Genomic DNA, 19811 nt, shown 5'->3' with positions numbered 1-19811 from the left:
GTAAACTGCCATCCATCATCTCAGATAACCGGCCATATGTGCTCCACCCAATTCTTATTCTTCTAGTTATTTCCTTCTCATGATGCAGATCAGCGGTCACTACCTTCCATAAGTAGACATATTACCTTACTACTTCCTGCACCTCACTGCCAATTGCGAGCTGCTGTTCCCTTGCTAGACTGTTGAACATTACTTTGGTTTTCTGCATGTTAATTTTTAGCCCCACCGTTCTGCTCTGCCTGTCTAATTTATTGATCATGCTTTACAGAAAACAAAAACTTTGCCATCAGTCAGGCAAAGCTAAAGCTTGTGTCTTTTTTCTCTCTTACAGTAACAGACCGACGTGCAGTAAGAGAGGCTGACTCTCCTACAAAGGCTCAACGTCACGACTGCTACACATTCATCGTGGACACAAAGCGTTTGTCAAAGAATGTTCGAGAGCACCTTGAGGTTGACGCGCTGCCTCTCCCGTCACAATTGAGGCGAGAGCTGGTGCGAGTCGTCGTGGACCAAATGATGGAATGGACACCTCATCCAAGAAGAGATTTAATACGGACAGTGGCCAAGGACCTCGTTAAGAAATATCCGGGCTCCTTGAAGGACATTGCCTTTGATGGACAGGTGCTGGGGAGCGGGTACAACTCCTTGTTTCACCAAATTGAGAATAGGGTGGAGAACCTCCGCCGTAATCGGTCCGGATCACAGCCAAAGGACGGCGTCGTCGAAAGAGGAAAGAACTGCAGTTACGGATGGCAGAACGGGCGGCATCTCGCTCAAGCGGAGACGGCGGAAAGCCTGGAGGCAGAGATTGAGTTTTTGAAGAACGAAGGCTCGAAGGCGTTACAAGACATTGATGTTCCACTGGCAGTGACCAGCATGGACAGGACGTTTGCGCTTCAGAGGGAGTTCATCAACAGTGAGAAACCCTCACACGCGATGTCACTAGTGAAAGAGCAGTGGCCTCTGCTGTTTCACCAGCCTTTTTTTTACAGGCACTGCGACAACCTTCTGGGGAAAGATGTGCAGGTACAGAACTTCGAGCAGTGACTCTTAAGGGGGACACTGGTCTTGAAAAGAAAATTTTATTAATTTAGTCATAGTTATGAAATTTTCAGGGCACATGTATTTTTGTGCGCTGACTCTAGACATGCCATTTAATTTCATGTAAAACAATTCCTTGAGCACTTATGCACTTTTTACGCAAGTATTTTGCGGAGAGTTTTGAAGAAAATTTGCTGCAGGAAACTCGATGAAATGTATGCCACTGGGTTCTCTTGACACCAAGGAATACAATAAGGGTAAAATTATCATCCTGGCTCTCATAGAACTTGAGTAATAGGGTACTGAAGCTGCCACTTCAGAAACAGGAATATACACTTTCCTTCTCATTTCTGAAGCGACAACTTCAAAACTCTATAACTTAAGTTCTATGATAGGCAGGAAGACAATTTCACCCTTATTGTATTCCTTGGTGTGAAGAGAACCCAAGGGCATACATTTCAGCGAGTTTCCCACAGCAAATTTTCTTCAAAACTCTCCGCAAAATACTAGCATAAAAAGTGCATAAGTGCTCAAGAAATTGTTTTTACATGAAATTAAATGACATATTTAGAATCGGCACACCAAAATACATATTCCCTGAAGATTTCGTAACTGTGACTGCATTAATAAAATTTTTTTTTTTCAAGACCAGTGTCCCCCCTTAAAGATGCACTGAAGAGGAATCTGAACTCGTCTCTTTTGCCACGGGAGCTTGATCTACACTTTCCCAGCATTCTTAGAAACTTCGATTCATTGCCCTGTGCGGCCGATTTCACTAATTAAATCGGATTAACGTCCAGCTGCCGCCTTATTTTTTTAATTCCCCGCATACGGTAAGAGGAGTCGACCAACGCGTGGAGTACCTTTCAGGCAGTTGCATGGTAACTTTGCTATTGCTTTTATTTTGTTTCTTTTAGGCTTCCGCAAATAAATAGGTCTAGTCAGAGACTACATAGCTGCAAACTAACTAGGCCCACGGAAATAAAAATATGCTTTGCTTTTGCCAATCACTACATACCACTCCGCCGATGGCAGAGCGGCAAGCTGCCACGGGGCTGGCTGAAAGGATGGTTGACTCCTCCCATCATATGCGGGGAATTAAAAAAAAAAAGGCGGGAGCCGGACGTTAATCCGATTTAAATGAGGGAAATCGGCTGCACAGGCCAATAATTCGAAGTTTCCAAGAACGCTCGGAACGTGTAGATCGAGTTCCAGCAGTAAAAGTACGAGTTCAGATTCCTCTTCAGTGCACCTTTAATAGTTTTACATTCAGATCAGCTTTCCAGTCGTGGCTGAACAGGAGACAGGGAAATATAACTATTGTTCAGTCTTGCAAGCTTGGTATCTTTTGGTAGTTTTCTGAGCTTTTCAATGCATCTCTGCTCTTTGTGGGCTCTGTCAATCATGTTATTTCTAAAAATAGCTGAGTGAAAACCAATTATTCTACAGATACTGAAACTCTTTCGCTGAAATGGTGGAAACGCACTGGGTTATCGTGTGCTGCATGGACACAGAGTGTCAAAAGAGCGTTAGATGTCGAGAGTGGTTGAATGTGTTTGTGAATGTTGCATCTTTTTAGCCTCCCTAACATGTCTTATGTACAATCATGGACAATAGTTTTTGGGATGTGGATTCTAATTATTTCTAAGTACAGTTATTTTAAGGACAGGGTTAATTGGAGAGACATGGGAGAGGCCTTTGCCCTGCAGTGGGCGTAGTCACGGTGGTGATGATGATAAATAAATTTTCTGCAAACCCGCTTCCTTTAAACTTTTGTTCATGGCTGCGCCTATAGTGGGCTGTGGCTGGAGCCGAGCAGTGTTAGGTTTCACTGCGGCATGCACGAGTTGTTTTCTGCAATGCAGGCTCTTGTATTTCAGGCGACATTTCGAGCCAACGTGTGCAGCTATGCTGCGCTGCTCATGAAGAGCCTTGAAAAGGCTCCTTCCAAGGATGTAATGTATTTGCTCGCTGAGGCACAGTATGCAAGCAAAAAAGACGAAGCCGCCTGCGAGGCCGCCCTGATGCCCCTCTTGGCAGCTTACTTTAAGGACCGCCCCAGCGCCCTCTACCAAGTTTTCGAAGTGAGTAGTGCACGTTCTGTGAATTACTTTTGGCTGGAAAGTTCATTTGGGCGATCAGTTAAACTACCGCTGTCGTGTCAGTGCCTCATCCTGACCACAGGGTCCTTCCTGGCCACGGTCCCTTGCAAGTGTCTCGGTCGTTCATACCTCTTCTCTGTTTTTGTGGAAAATACTTCAGAAGAAAAAAAGAACTGTTGTCTGCGTTATTGTTTTTAGCGGCAATAAATAATGAAACGAGCTCTTGGATAACAGTGTTTCACGTACAAGATGTTTGAGAGCTGTTCAAGATGTGTAAATACAAAGTGTTCCGTAATTTTACGGTCATCATAGAATGCTTCTCAGGCAAACCGGTGAATTGTTCGATCTCAAATATCGCATGGAAATGGAATTCAGTCGGCAGTACTAGGTATTTTGTACCTCATTTGTTTGCGGTATTTGCCTTTGATCAGAAGAAGTTGGATCATCTGATTGTCTGTGGTGATGGCAAAGACAACAAGCCACTGTCGCATTGCTAGCACCAGTGGCGTCCTCTTGTTTTGTTTGTAGCAACTGTGACATAGATTCAAACTTGAAAACAGGCGCAAATATTTGAGACTCTCTTTCTTTTATAATGTGCTTAATAATAAAACTGGAATTCCAAAAGAGAAATACATTAATGAACCCAGCTACATTTCCGCCCGCACTGACCACCCACTTTAGGTGCCACCGCATGCTACTGCGCATGTGCACCGCCGCTTCTCCTCCTCGCCACCGTTTGACCTTTCACCACAGCGGTGCGCAGTGCGCATTTGAAAGGAAGGGTATATAAGGCGCGCTTGCCCACAGAACAGGCGCAGACACTCGCCATGGAAGGAGAAGCAACAGTCGGACGGCGCAGAAACACCGATCCAGAAGTGGTAGCTTGGGATTTGGAAAATCAGCGAGAGCGTTCCGCTTCTAGATATCCAGGCGTAACCTTAGCTAAGCCACAGCCGAATTTTTTTATGCCTTTTGTAGAAGCTGAGTTTGCATTTCAGTGTCTTTGTGCCTTTCCCTCACCTCTCGTCACCCCATGGCGAGCTGCCAATGTGTGCGGGAATTCTCTGGTTGGGGGGGGGGGGGGGGGGGGGGGGGGATGGAGCTTTTAGGCTCGCCGGACCAACGCAGCCGACTGGCCGTGGCCACGGAAACTGTGTGACATCTGAAAGAATCTTAATGATTGCCATCTCTGAACATAAATACGCAGGAATGTGAGACAGAGGAGGATGCGAGCTTGAAAAAGTCACCGGAAAGGGCTCACCAACTTTCAGGCGCTTTTGTGGGTTCTACCCTGCATGTAGACGTGTATTATTGGCTCACTTGCTCTTGATGACAGAGTGTAGTGATTGTGCAAGTTTTTTTTACGGTTTTCGCAGGTTGTTTCAAAGCCCCTTTAGCCCAGATGATTGCGAAATATATGCATTTCTATTTTCCAACTCTGCAAGCAGTGGAAGAGTCCACAGCTGTTATAGTTTCCCACTTTAACTGAGGTGAACAATATTTTCTTCTCTTTCTAGGAAGGCGCAAACATCACATCAAAGGCCCTAGAGCTGCCATCGACACCTGTTGTTGTCGCACTTGGTAAGTTAAACTTCTTTCTATACTGCATGTTGTTACGGCGCAGTAGAGAATGTAAGGAATTGTTCTGGTTCTTTTTTACTGAGTAAAAGCTTTGTTACCATAGTATTTTAAAGCAGAAAAAAAGGCGTTTGGATTTGTATTAATGGCTCATTCGACAGCTATTAATAACTTAATTTAGAGGATGTGTGGCTGCTAGAGTTGCATCCCAGTCTGGAGTTTTTTCTTTTATTGTGCTTCACTTTTGTGCAAACTGAAAAAACTTCTAAATCAGTGATCTTTGAAAGGCTGCAAGCTAGCACCAGCATACATCAGTTTTTTATTGAGTCTGAGTCTTTATTTCAGGCATATGCTTTGGAGTGTGATTGTAGTGTCTTTTATTTAATAGAAGCATTCAGTACTACGTGGTCATTGAAATAGTTTGTAGCACTCAGATTTAACTTGCTTATAGTTCGAGTTCACCGGACCAGGTTGCTTAGTAGCTACATGCTTGAAGCAAACGAAATGCTTCAAGCATGGACAAAGGATTAGAAAATTCATTAGGAATTTTTCTTTTTATGAAGAGTAAATAGTGATGCAGTTTATTTGCTATAACAAAGTCCACTGAGCACATATCTGGTAGGGGCTTAAAGTTATATGATTCTTTTTGTTAACATCCTGTTATTGCATCTTTAGAGCCACGAACTTGTATCCTATTTGAATAGGTTTCAGGTGCAAAAAACAGACGAGACACATAGGAAGGTAACAGGACGAAGCGCCAACTTCCAGCTGATTTTATTGCATGCATGAAACGTACTTTATAAAGCTTGTCGTCACATTCGCAGGAGGGTCACCTAAAGTTCAAGAACGACATGATAAGGCGCGCTCCAGGAATTTCTTCTCACAGTTAAACAATACAACTGATGAGTCGCTTACGCACATGTCGCCTTTCTTTTTAATAAAAAACGCTTCTATCAATTCCCTAGCCGTAGTGTCATTGCTTTTGCCCAGAATGCGCACATCAGTGAAGCATGGCTCACAATTGCGGGACGGGCACTTACTCATGTGCTTAGTTAGATGTGTGCCTTCCTTTTTCTGCTCTACATTTCTCTCATGTTCCCTCGTTCGCTCATTCAGGCACCTGCCTGTCTGACCTATGTAGGAGTGCCCGCAAGACAGGGGGATTTCGTAGACAACGCCTTCAGCACATTTCACGAACGGGCTCCTGTGCTTTGTTCCGCAGCCTCGATCCTTGGTGTTGTCTTTATCAGTACGGGAGCAAAGGCCACCCAGCTTTCTCGGTGCCGAGAAGGCAAGCCGTACAGCATGGCGGCTGGCAACTTTCTTCAAATTATGGGCCGCACGATGCACGTCTGGCACCACCACAGGTCTTACCTCTTCTCGAGGGACCTCTGGCCTAGCTCTACCAGTACTATTCTTTGTCTTGTTAAGGAGGCTTTCAACTACCGCAGTCACGAGCGAACGTGGGAACCCGGCTACAAAAAGCCTAGCCAATTGGTGATTAAAACTGTCCCGCATTTTGTGAGGGCATGACTCTTTGAGTGCCGATTCAAGGCAAAGCGAAGCAATCCCACGTTTCACAAGTTTAGAATGGCAGGAGTCAAAAGGTAGCAGTGCGCTTTTCCGTCCAGTGCTTCCTTCGTGGGGTCACGTAAAAAGAATGAGCAAGATCCTCAGGTCGGAGTTATGGCGCCAGAATCGCCTTTTTTATGACCTTCTGCGTGTTGCCTGCTTTGCACAAAGTCCTGCATGTGTCGCTGAGGACACTTTTCGGTCCATCACCAAGTTGGCCTCAAAGATGACTGAGCAACAGTGGACGTGCATGCTCAGCTGTTTGCTGAGGGAAGCAAGAAAGGTGGTGAAGGATTGGTGATAATGGGTGATGTACATCTGCCATAGAAGATGAAATCTGTTTTGGAAAAAAGACCGAAGTGCGCAGTGGAGCCACAAGTGCCGCCTCAAAATCTATTAGCCATCAGCCGACAAAATTGCAAGAAAAGCCACAGCGGAGATGCGAGAAAAATGCCTGCTGGAAGGCGTTGAATCCCTTCTAAAGTCAGGTTATCCGAACACCACAAGAAACAAGGGAATGTCGACGGAAGCCATTGTGCCGTACTGCAGAAGGAATCAACTGCGTCTACTACAAGCTGATAAGGAGGGCGGATTTGTAGTCCTCTCGGATGATAACTTCTCAGCGAGAGCAACTCAGGCGGTTAGAAAGAATTTTGTTCCAATTTCTAAAAAATCTACAAAAGTGAAATCGGCCGCGATGGCCTTATGCGATCATTTGGGGTTGAGCACCCTTACTAACCAAATTAGAGATAGCAAAAAGAGCGCGCTCAATGTTTTCTTTTCTGTCAAAACTCACAAGGAAAGCATGCCGTTTAGAACTATTGTAACTGAAAAAGGCACGTGGCAGAAAAATCTTAGCATGTATTTGGCTAAGCACCTGTCTAAGCTGCATGTAAATGATCCTTTTTTGACGAAATGGTCAAATGAAATTTGTGACTTTTTTGAAACCAACCCTGATGTTGGGAGTGCTTTTTCAGTGGATGTAGTAGATTTGTTCTATTCAGTTCCTCATGGCCCCTTGTTCTCCGCTGTTAGGGAGTGCATTGAAGATAATGACCCGAATTCTTTTCAGAACTCAGCCGGTATTTCCATAGATGACTTTTTAACCCTATTACAGTTTCACCTGGAATCTACTTTTATCACTTTTGACCAGCAGTTTTTTCTGCAGAAGTCAGGCATATGCATTGGGTCCTGTGTGGCACCGGTGCTATGTCACATCTTTTTATCTCATATTGACCAAGCTCTGCAGCAAGTTTTACCCATTGACAAGGTTTTTAAAGTTTTTAGGTATGTTCATGATTTTATGATTGTTTTAACTAAAGAAGGTCTTTACAACCTTAACGAAACAGTGCACAGTGTTTTATTTATTTTTAGAGAGCATGGAAAGGGTCTGGAGTTCACACACGAACTACCTGATCATGATTTGTTACAGTTTTTAGACTTGAAAATTGAGTTCTGTGGTGATCGGGTCTGTTGGTCATATTTTCTGCGTGCAAAGAAGCAGCTGCTACCTTTTGACTCCTGCCATTCTAAACTTGTGAAACGTGGGATTGCTTCGCTTTGCCTTGAATCGGCACTCAAAGAGTCATGCCCTCACAAAATGCGGGACAGTTTTAATCACCAATTGGCTAGGCTTTTTGTAGCCGGGCTCCCCCGTTCGCTCGTGACTGTGGTGGTTGAAAGTCTCCTTAACAAGACAAAGAATAGTACTGGTAGAGCTAGGCCAGAGGTCCCTCGAGAAGAGGCAAGACCTGTGGTGGTGCCATACGTGCGTCGTGTGGCCCATAATTTGAAGAAAGTTGCCAGCCGCCATGCTGTACGGCTCGCCTTCTCGGCACCAAGAAAGCTGGGTGGCCTTTGCTCCCGTACTGATAAAGACAACACCAAGGAACGAGGCTGTGGAACAAAGCACAGGAGCCCGTTCGTGAAATGTGCTGAAGGGGTTGTCTACGAAATCTCCCTGTCTTGCGGGCGCTCCTACATAGGTCAGACAGGCAGGTGCCTGAATGAGCGAGCGAGGGAACATGAGAGAAATGTAGAGCAGAAAAAGGAAGGCACACATCTAACTAAACACATCAGTAAGTGCCCGTCCCGCAATTGTGAGCCATGCTTCACTGATGTGCAAATTCTGGCCAAAAGCAATGACACTACGGCTAGGGAATTGATAGAAGCGTTTTTTATCAAAAAGAAAGGTGACATGTGCGTAAGCGACACATCAGTTGTATTGTTTAACTGTGAAAAGAAATTTCTGGAGCGCGCCGTCTCAAGTCATTCTTGAACTTTAGGTGACCCTCCTGCTCATGTGACGACAAGATTTATAAGTACGTTTCAAGCATGCAATAAAATCAGTTGGAAGTTGGCGCTCCGTCCTGTTACCTTCCTATGTGTCTCGTCTGTTTTTTGCGCCTAAAACCTATTCAAGTATGAACCAAAACCAACTAGCCCAGCAGCAAGTGCTCTTAGAACTTGTATCCTTGTCATGTATAATTTTTCGTTTATGCTGTTCAGGCAGCCCAGGATTGTTCCCTCATTTCTCTTGCGTGTTTGCCAACTTCTTACAGGTGGCATTCACGGCAATGAGTGCTACGTGTACTACCAGCAGGAGGTCCTGATTGACTCGCCCACCGACTTCAGCGAGGCTACTTGCCTCATGTTTTTGGCACACTGTGTGTTTAATGTTGAGCATGCCAATGCTGCAGCCACAACAATGGAATTCCTTCAAAGGTAAGCTGTCTTGCTCGTCAGATCATGACTCCTGCTTTGTCCTCTCTCTCTCTCTCTATATATATATATATATATATATATACATTCTCTTACATCTCTATATAATTAGCAAGTGGTGTTGTTATGTCCTGCTTTTTTGTACACTGCCTTACCTTATATATCCAAGGTTTGGGCATGGAAGTCAGGTCCAGCTCCTTTTTTTTCTTTTTTACCGTATACAGTAATCCCTCGTTATAACGAAGTCAGCGGGACGGCGAAAAAATTCGTTATAAGCGATAATTCGATATAAGCGACCGCTCAAAAAAGCTAAAACTGTCGAGATTTAATTGCGCCACAACTGCGAGGAAGCTGGCGGATGACCTTGAGCCGCTGCCTAGCAACCGCTGCAGCTGGCGGACGCTGCGCGGCGTCCGCCAGCTGCGGCGGTTGCTAGGCAACGGCTCAAGGTCGGTCTCTGTGCCTCCTCGGAGCACCGCCACAGCGAAATCGCAAGTTCGTGGCCAATGTAGCTTTCGCTAGAAAATTTTCTCGTAAAACATTTGTTCTGCCAGCAACTTCGTTTTGGTCAGCGATCCTCAAAGATGATACAGTTTTCAAATTGCTTATACCAGAGTTTATTATCTATATCAAGAACAAGCTTTAGCTCATTTTTGTGATCCAGACGGGATCCAGGCTGATCGACAGGCTGGCAGGCCACGGCCGGTCTCGATGCGCGCTCGCTCGCTCGCGCGTCGAGACCGGCTCCGGCTCAAAGGAGCGCGCCCTACGTCATCATGACGCTGCCGCTCGCCGCGCTCGCGTTGGGTCCCGCTTCCCGTCATCGCGTTTGCCGCGGGCAGCCCGTCGTTGACATCTAGCAGGTTGGACGCAAGCGGCGCGCTGCGATCGGACGCTGCGGCGCCGTTCGCAACCTCGCGCCGCGTTGAATCGCGCTCGCTTTTCACACATGTCTTCCCGCCGTAACAACAAAATTCAGTGACCCTAACGCTCATTTAGACCGTTTGTCTAGTCGAATGGCGCGAATCGAGCATGACCGGCCACTTTTCCGCATTCAAGACACCGCGGTTTTCTGGCATCGCAAAGCGCGACGAAAACTTTATTGAAGCAAAAAGCTTCACTAGGCTCGTCAACACCGCGCTTCGCGTGGGCGCCGCCGCCGCGCGCCCTTCCCCCTCCGTGCCACCCCCTCCGTTCTCCTCCTCGCCACCGGTTTACCCTTCGCCGTTGCTAGCGGTTCTTATCGCGTTCTTATAGCGTTATCGCAAGGCGTTGTGATAACGCGTTGTGATACGGCGGACATAAAAGAGGCCGCGCGCCGCGGCGCTTGCGCTCCATCGCCACTTCTCCACGCCACCGGTTTACCCCTTGCCGCTGCTGCACGGTCTCGCCGCGGTCCCAAGAGAAGGTTCTTTCGCAAGGCGTTGCGAGAACGCACGTGTGAGCGGCGGCGGCTGCCGTAGAAGAGACGCAGACATTCACCATGGAAGGAAGAAAAGAAGACCCAGAAGTGGTAGCGAGGAAGTTGGCTCAAAATCTACACCGCTACCGTGGTGCTCCCATTGCCTTGTGCGCGAACTGCGACAGCCATGACGTCAAACAAAGCATAAATGCAGCTTTTCGCTTGCATATCCAGGCTTAACCAGAGCTAAGCCACTGCCATTTTTTTCGTGTGGATTCTGTCACGGGGAACACCAGGAATGCGCTTCCGACCGAGATTAACGGTTCGGGCGCGCTGCACCATGGAATTTGGTCCCGCTGAGCAGGGGACACTCGACACTCTCTTGGTGCTGGTTACTAAGCAGGTCATCGATCGTGGGTTTGGTACTTTTGTGGCCTGTTCTATGCCTGCATGAGTTTAATTCGTCGGCGGTATTAATTTCGCACTGCATGCGCAAAGGGGCGCCGCCACGGCGGCGATGCCTACGCTCGCCACTTCGCTCTAAGCGGGTCAAGCTCTTCGTGCGCTTCGAGTAATGCGGCTTAAAATGCATGCGTTTGGGTTGGGACCGGAAGAAATTTCGAATAAAGCGATATTTCGAGTAAAGCGATTTCGTTATAACGAGGGATTACTGTATGTTCGTGTTAGGGCCCCCTTCTTTTTGTGGTTTTGACAGGGTGCAGTCTTTACACAGGATAGGCATTTTAATGTAAATATTTCCAGGTAGAGCGGAGCCTCGATTACGTGGCCCCTTTTTATGCTGTGACATGTATTTTTATGACGAATTAGCGCAGCCCTTGCGAATCTTTTAAATACATAACCCACTGCAAGTGTGGACGATAGGACGTGCACCTGGCGACCGGTGTGAACTAACCACACGGAGTTGAGCAGGTTGCTAGATCAGTTTACTGGTGAGCGTCACTTGATTGTTAAGTTAAAGGGACTATGAAATGGTATTTAATGTGGCTAACAAAAAGCGCACGAGCAAGCCACTGCGAGAGAAAGAAAAAAAAATAAAGCAGGTCACTATTGCACCCCACCATGCCCCATTCCGGCCATGTCAGTTGGGCATGCCCAGTGAGAAGGCTCACCGAAAGTGCTCATTCGCCTCACTGGGGTAGGGATGTCTGAGGACGCACGGCGAGATGCTGCCGTAATCGGTTTTGAGCAGCAATTTTTAAAAATGGCTTGTAAATTATAGAATCCATGCAGAGCTTTCAAATTTAACTCGAATGCTCGCAAAGACTACCTGTAGAGGTCTGTTGCATTAGAATATGACCAAAATCATTTCATGGCCCCTTTAAAGGTGCATTGAAGAGGAATCTAAACTCGTATTTTTACCGCTGGAATTCGATCTACACATTCCGAGCATTCTTGGAAACTTAGAATTATTGCCGTGTGCGGCCGATTTCCCTAATTTAAATCAAATTAACATCGGGCTCCCACTTTTTTTGTTTGTTTGTTTTATTCCCCGCAGTCGGTGGAAGGAGTCAACCAACCTTTCACCCAGTCCCATAGTGGCTTGCTGCTCTGCCATCGACGGAGTGACACATAGTGATCGGGGAAAGCAAAGAGTTTTTATTTCCGGGGGCCTAATTTGCAGCTGTGTAGTCTCTGACTAGACCTATTTATTCACGGAAACCTAAAAGAAACAAATAAAAGTGAAAGCAAAGTCGCCACGCGACTGCCTGAAAGACAGTCCATGTGTTGGTGGACTCCTCCCATCGTATGCGGGGAATTCAAAAAAAAAAAAAAGGCGGGAGTCGGACGTTAATCCAATTTAATTAGGGAAATCGGCTGCACAGGGCAATAAATCGAAGTTTCTCAGGATGCTGGGAACGTGTAGGTCGCGTTCCGGTGGCAAAAAGACGAGTTCAGATTTCTCTCCAGTGCACCTTTAAGATGGCCAAAGCTCAGGCCTTGACCGACAGCCTGATGCCTTGACTGACATCGGCTGAATGAGTCTGGTGGGTGGTGCGTCGCCACAAGGAAACTATTAGCGTGGAAACTAATAGAAAGCTATTTACAAGGAAACTATTCAAAACTAGGAAACATTAGAAACTAAAGGAAACTATTAGAAAGCTATTAGCGTGGATGCACCCCATTCTAGCTTTTGTGCAGCATAATATTTTGTCCTTGGTGTGAACGCCGAGCACAGAAGGCGAGTTAGCAACGCTGGGGCACCATGTTTTCACAGTTCCAGGCGGAGTGTGGTGCATGCCACAACACGTCTGTGGTCGTACCGAGTGTGATAGGCAGTTATCGTAGTCTATTAGCTCCCAGCAGAAAGTACCACGTGGTAAAAATCATGCACACATGAAAACAGTTTTGGCTGACAATTTTCTTTTTTTTTTTTCGAATTACTGGCTGCCAAGTAGGAGGTGCGGCCCTTACACTCTTATATACGGTAATTCACGTATGCAGAAAACCAAAGTAATGTTCAACAGCCTAGCAAGGGAACAGAAGTTCGCAATTGGTAGCCAGGTGCTGGAAGTAGTAAGAGAATATGTCTACTTAGGGCAGGTAGTGACCGCAGATCCGGATCATGAGGGGGAAATAACTAGAAGAATAAGAATGGGGTGGAGCACATATGGCAGGTTCTCTAGGTGATGAATGGTCGCTTACCAATATTCCTGAAGAGAAAAGTCTAACACAGCTGTATCTTACCGGTACTCACCTATGGGGCAGAAACGTGGAGGCTAACAAAGAGGGTTCAGCTTAAGTTAAGGACAACGCAGCGAGCTATGGAAAGGGAAATGATAGGTGTAACATTAAGAGATCGGAAGAGGGCGGAGTGGGTGAGGGAACAAACGCGGTTTAATGACATCGTAGTTGAAATCAAGAGGAAGAAATGGGCTTGGGCAGGACGTAATGCGAAGGCAAGATAACCGCTGGTCCTCAAGGGTAACGGAGTGGATTCCGAGAGAAAGCAAACGTAGCAGGGGACGGCAGAAAGTTAGGTGGGCGGATGAGATGAAGTTTGTGGGAATATGGTGGCCGCAATTGGCAATTGACAGGGTTAATTGGAGAGACATCGGATAGGCCTTTGCCCTGCAGTGGGCGTAGTCAGGCTGTTGATGATGAAATGTATAATGAGAGAAAGCCCCAAAAAAGTGCACTTGCGGTATTACATTGAGGTGTCCTAACGGTGTCAGAAATGTGAATGGCTTTCATAACTTTGCCCTTTACAGGCAGATCAGAAATGTGAATGGCTTTCGTAACTTTGGTTCTTTGCAGGCAGATCTTTGAGTTGGACCCCAGGTGGGGCAGGAAGAGAAGGGGAGGCCAGAGGGTGTGGACCCCTGTCCATTCAAAAGTGCTGAAACTCGAGCAGATGTTGCGGACCACTGCCCACGCTGAGTGAGTGTAGTGTCTTACCTCTTTCATCTGTTACAGCCACGTGCTTACAGCGGGAGCCACAGTGGAGAAAATACAGCATGGTTTCTGTAGTAAATTTTACTTCTGAGTTATTCTGATTTGATGGTTAGCAGCGAAATTGCTGGATGACTGTCCTGACTGTAATTGTTGCAGTTATAGTAGGATACAACTTCAGGGGGGGGGGGGAGGGTCTTAGAAATAAATTTTTATTAATGAGGTCACAACCATGAAACATTCAGGAAACATGCATTTTCGCGTGCTGATTCCAAATATCTAATTTAACTTTATGTACAACAAGTCCTTGTGCAATATGTTGGGTAACTTTTGTCGAGAGTTTGAAAGAAATTCTACTGCAGGAAACTTGTTAGACTACATGCCATTGGTTTCTCTTGACATTAAGCTATGCAATAAGGGTGAAATTATCACCCTGCCTGCTATAAAAGGTGAGTTATAGGATTTTCAAATTATCAGTTTCTTCCTGTTTGGGAAGTGGCAAATTCAGAACCCTGTAACTCGACTTCTGTGATAGGCAGGATAATAATTTTGCCCTTACTGCATAGTTTGATGTCAAGACAAGCCGATGGCATTCGTCCTAGCAAGTTTCCTGCTGCAAAATTTATTGAAAGCTCTGGGCAAAAAGTTACATAACACATTATAGTTACATAAGTGTACAAGGACTTGTTTTTCATAAAATTAAATCACATATTTGGAATCAGCAAGCAAAAATACATTTTGTTTCTTGAAGATTCCATTATTGTGACTTCATTAAGAAAAATTTTTTTTCTAAGACCAGCTTCCCCCCCTTAAGAAAACAGCAGTCGTTAACACTGGGTCACAGTCCGTGGCGTCCTGTATTACTCCGCAAGGCAATCGCAACAGTAAACGAAATCAGCTTTTTCCTGTTTGACTTTATTAAACAAGCCAGGTATCAAAATTGTAGAGCTTAGAATTTTTTCTTATAGTCATCTTCTTGTTTTGGTAACAAGAAAAGTGACTGCTTTTTTTGTCTTGGAGGAAATCTGTGCTGTGGTACTGAATGTGGGCAGAGCTTCACTGCAGACTTAAGCTGTATCCTACCTATATATATTAATTTGATGATTGACAACAAAAATAATTATAAAGTGACAGTTTTTTTCTCTAATGAATGCCTTACTGCATATTTTATATATTTTTAGCGGTTCATTAATATCACAGATACTGTTTACCAAAGTGTTCTGGCAGAACTTTGTTACCTCTATGCCAAATTCACAGGCAACCTTCAATGCAGAGAACAGTCCTCCTTTAGATTGGAGGCAAGAAATTTGGAATTTGTCTTTAATAGCCTAAAGTTAATTTTGCTTCTGTGGTTGGGAAACTTGAAAAATGGGATTGTGGCAATTTAGTTTCCATGACGAGCTAAGCAATAGAAGAGTAAGGAACAGTCTCATGGCTAAAATATTAGTTTAGCATGTTCAAGGTTTCTTCTAAAATGAGGGTAGGGAGTTGAAAACTCGCACTGTAAGGAAGATGTGCATTAGATATATGACTAGTCTCCCAATGTAAGTTTATGGTCTGTCTACATCCGATGCAGTCCGATGCATCTTGAAAAGTAACATACATGTCACCTCAAAGCCGGTCTATGGCATTTCGTCAATAATTTCAGAATCTAGATACTGATTTAGCATGTCATCCAGTACAGAATTAATACTGGGGTGTGTTTTAAAGGTGCACTAAAGAGGAATCTGAACTTGTCTTTTCACCGCTGGAACTCGACCTACATGTTCTGAGCATTCTTAGAAACTTCGAATTATTTTCCTGTGCGGCCAATTTCCCTCATTTAAATCGGATTAAACATCCCAGCTCCTGCCTTTTTTTTTTAATTCCCCGCAAGCGTTGGAGGAGTCGACCAATCTTTCAGCCAGTCCCGTGGTGGCTTGTCGCTCTGCCATCGGCGGAGTGATACGTAGTGATCGGCGAAAGCTAAGAGTCCACACGTATGTTTATTTCCGTGGGCCTAATTTGCAGCTATGTAGTCTCTGACTAGACCTATTTGTTCACGGAAACCTAAAAGAAACAAAATAAAAGCGAAAGGAAAGTCGCCACGAGACTGCCTGAAAGGTACTCCATGCGTTGGTCAACTCCTCCCACCGTCTGCAGGGAATTAAAAAAAAAAAGGTGGGAGCTGGACGTTAATCCAATTTAATTACTGAAATCGGCCGCACAGGGCAATAAATAGAAGTTTCTAAGAATGCTGGGAACGTGTAGACCGAGTTCCCGTGGCAAAAGAGACGAGTTCAGATTCCTCTTCAGTGCACCTTTAAGCTTGGGAGTTGACGCATATATTACTAACCTGCTTTATGCTATATGAATCAGCGACTTAGAATCCTTGTTTTTAAAGTATTCTTTCTACTACTATACTCTGTTCTTTGCTTTTCAGGTGAAGCTTCATGCAAGCCGCATGGCACAAGCTTCAAAATGGGGCGATAAGTTTCAAGTTTTAATTTTGATTAATTGCTTATTAAGTGGGCCAGATGGGAATGCCAGCTGTGATAAAGAGCTGGTGGAGTGTTTCCATCTCTCAGTTACATTTGTAAAAAGGCCCTTACACATGTTTCTGGTGTTCAGCATCAACATTTGAATGATAAAGGACATGAAAAAGCTTCCAATGCAGTTTCTCTTTCGATGTGTATACTTTGTTTTCTGCCTTATAGGCAAACGGCATCACTCACAATAAAGTGAACTGTTTGTTCTGTTTTGCTGTATTCACGTGTTTTGACTAACTGCCATTTACAGGTGTTTTGACTCAGAACAAAGCACTCCTAGCTAGTTACTCTCACTTGCATGTAGTTTTCCATGATTATTAAGGGGGGACGAGCATTTTAAAACAAACATTTTTATTTATGGCTAGAATGTCATGAAGTTTTGCACGAAGATGCATTTTTCGCTTCTGATTCCAAATATATAATCATAATTGAGGTGGTGATCTTAAATCTTACAAAGTCTAGAATGCATTTAGGTGATTTCTTACGCAGGTTTAACAAACTTTCTCATTGCATTTTGTTGCGTTTATTTACATGAATTGATAGCCAGAGAGTTCCCATACACGGTGACATTCTTTGTTTTTCTCTGAAAAGAGATGTCATCCTGGTATACTGTGTCGAGAGTAAAAGGTCGCAGTATTTGACACTGCAACTTGTTAAGCTAATTGTAGATTGCTATTTATATGTGGCGTAAACAAAAGAAGTAAGAATGTCATCGGGTATGGGAATTTGCTGGCTATCAGTTCCTGTAATTAAAAGCAACACAATGTAATGAGAAAGTTGATTAAAGGTGCATAAGAAATTGCCTAATTACACTCTAGAATTTAAGATAACTTTTGATCTAAGATCAGCAGCTCAATTAGGACTACATTTTTGGAATCAGAAGAGAAAAACACATCTGTGTGTGAAATTTCATGAGATTCTATCCATAAATAAAAAGGTGAGGTTTAAGGCCCTCGTCCCCGCTTAAATTCAACCAGAGAAGTGGTGGAATGCTTTTTGTGTTACTCAGAAAGGCTATTTATATCCAGAGGTTATCCCCAACTTCCGAAAGAGTGTAGAGGACACAACTCAATGGTTCACAGCACAGGAAGAAGCTGCTGCAATCAACTGAAATTGAAATCACTATCCTCGCACGTGAGGAGGTGTGGATTTGTCTTGTGCTTTCCCACATCCATAGTGATTTTTGTTGTGTGCTGAGAATCCTTATGAATTCTCTTGTTAGCATGAACTAAGTAGTGAACAAAACCAAGCTTTTGACCGCCACCACCTCGTTTATAACTATTTCAATTGAATGCACTATTATATGACAAAATAACAAACAATGTATGCATGAGTATTTACTGTATTGACTCGCATAAGGAACTCACTTTTTTTTCCAGAAAAGTCTGCGCTAGTTTGACGAGAGTTCATACTGTGGGAAAAAAAAAAGTTTTTTTTTGTAACAGTCAAAATTTCGTATCATTCTTTATGGCCGTTTGTTGGTCCTTTCATCCATCCATCCGACACCAACAAAAACATGCGGTTGACAAGCTGTCTCCCTGTGATCATGTCACAGGTGTTTAGCATCATTTGCTTCAGAATGTGTTTGCTGTCTCATGGCACGATTCAATAATTTTATGATAGCTGACAGCGCCAGCCAATCGTGGCGCGGTAAAGTGAACGTGCTGAACACCGATCCTGAAGTTTAGGTCTGCATTTTTTTACGCGAGGTTAAAAAAAAAGTAAATTCTCAACGTAAAAAAAAAAACGAGGGGGGGGGTGGAATCAGTTCATTGTCTGAGTTATGGTATCTTACCGGTGATACCTCCACTGGTCAATGAGCTAAACATGGAATGATTAAAAAATCTTTTGTGTTATAAACGCTGGGCAGGGCTAACCATGCTTTTGTTTCTCGCACATTTCGAACTAGATTTCACCGCATTTTGTTAACTAGCCACCCATAAACACTTGTGCATTGTTACATCTATGCACAGAATTGCAAACATATTTAAGTTGTCATTCTTTCCAAGAATAATTCCAGAAGGGAATTTGCTCCTGGATAAGATGCTGTTCGTGCCCGATTTTTCATCTGCCATAGTAAGCATCACATGAATCTGTTTCAGATCATACTTCCACTGTACTGTTTTATGCATCGTGGAAAAAATTTGTAGCTGAAAACTTTATGCTTGCTATAGAATATATTTTGTCTCCTCTTTAGTTACAGTAATAGTTGTTTGTATCGTTTCATATTGTAATTGACCTCACATTTTAGTTTGCACTTTTTTTTACCTTTGCATTTGTAATATATCGTCCTATGATAGTGCCCGATGGGCACTGAAAGTATTTGTAATAAATAAATAAGCAATGCAAACAACATATTATATTTTTGCTAGTTCAAAGAACTCTGCCACATTCGAAACTGGAGCAGTGCTGATGAGCTGTGTTTTGAAAGTCTACCTTCAGGTGAAGGACATTTACGTATCATCTGATGGTTTTAATTTCGCAAACGAAGATTCAAGGAGGGGTCTATCTATGCCTAAGGCGGATATGGTTGCAGTTTATGAGGCCTGTGTGAGATCAAGCGACGAATCTCCTAGACTACGGGGCTTTTTTGCACCAATGTGAGCACATCCGTCTAGCCTCTATAATGGACTTCTTCAGTGAGGTGCACTCTGCAAAGTACAGGTGAACCCCACTGCAACGATTACTGAAAAATTTTTGTGAAGAATTTCATTACTGTTGTATTGTGAAATTTGCTGTCATTTCTTTGATGAGAACGATAACAGATTTGAATAAACAGTTCAGAAATGATTTGTTTCCGTACACCTCTCGGCTCTGGTGGCTGCCCCGATTTCGACATCAGCACTGGGGCGTGATTTTCACAATTCCTCGTTGTATCGTGTCCCGGTGTTGCCAGTTTCACTACCAATCTCTTAGGCCCTATCAGGGTTGTTCAGTTATCTGAAAAAATTCCTAATTAGTCTATTATTTTCTTCATATACATACACTGCTGCAGAGTCGTCACTGAATGTAGGTGATTGGGCAAAGCCCACATAGTAAAGCGAACATGCTGCAGTAAGAAGTGTCTGCCATGTGATGGGCCCGAAACGGGAAGGCAGAGATGGTTGAAAAGTTAAAGAGGCAGAGTAGCTGATGCATCAGCTCTGCCAGCATTTGCCTTCGTAGGTAGGTTATGATATGCTGAGCTGAGCCTTGGAAGTCGGAGATCTGTTATTGCTCACATTTTGCAACTCGGACAAGATAAAATAGAACTGAACTCCTGTTAGAATCGATGATGAGCAATATGGAACCAAGAAACTTTGTTTCATCTTTGCTGTTCTTACTTTGAAGAGCCGTGCCATTTGTATCATTCACAGTTTCGGTGAGCCTCCCGCTCTTATCGTGGCTTTCTTTTTGTGCATTGCGGAGAAAAAATGCAACACGTATGAGTTTCCTGTACAGTAACTGTTACTTCAG

At 44.2% G+C, this 19811-nt stretch overlaps 1 protein-coding gene across 5 annotated transcripts in view; it reads left to right on the top strand.

Annotated features, from left to right (window-relative positions):
- LOC149328607 (uncharacterized) overlaps positions 1 to 19811 on the top strand; it is a 126694-nt gene that overhangs the window by 73919 nt on the left and 32964 nt on the right. For 3 of the 5 annotated variants that reach the window (XR_016285872.1, XR_016285870.1, XR_016285869.1), the window contains 5 exons: positions 332 to 1026; positions 2922 to 3125; positions 4661 to 4724; positions 8855 to 9017; positions 13693 to 13815. Coding sequence is in view for 2 of the 5 variants with exons in the window: in XM_089562291.1 (XP_089418417.1) it covers positions 332 to 1026; positions 2922 to 3125; positions 4661 to 4724; positions 8855 to 9017; positions 13693 to 13815; positions 16250 to 16253 (1253 nt within the window). In the remaining 3 variants the exon portion in view is untranslated. Of the gene's footprint in view, positions 1 to 331; positions 1027 to 2921; positions 3126 to 4660; positions 4725 to 8854; positions 9018 to 13692; positions 13820 to 16249; positions 16575 to 19811 lie in introns of those variants that run through there. The other 2 variants (XM_089562291.1, XM_089562292.1) reach the window with 2 other exon arrangements.

This window comes from Amblyomma mixtum, chromosome 9 (genome assembly GCF_055824585.1).
Source record: "Amblyomma mixtum isolate Tamu chromosome 9, ASM5582458v1, whole genome shotgun sequence".
Taxonomy (NCBI): domain Eukaryota; kingdom Metazoa; phylum Arthropoda; class Arachnida; order Ixodida; family Ixodidae; genus Amblyomma; species Amblyomma mixtum.
Note: the sequence above shows the minus strand (reverse complement) of the source record. Positions and strands in the feature narration are given on the sequence as shown.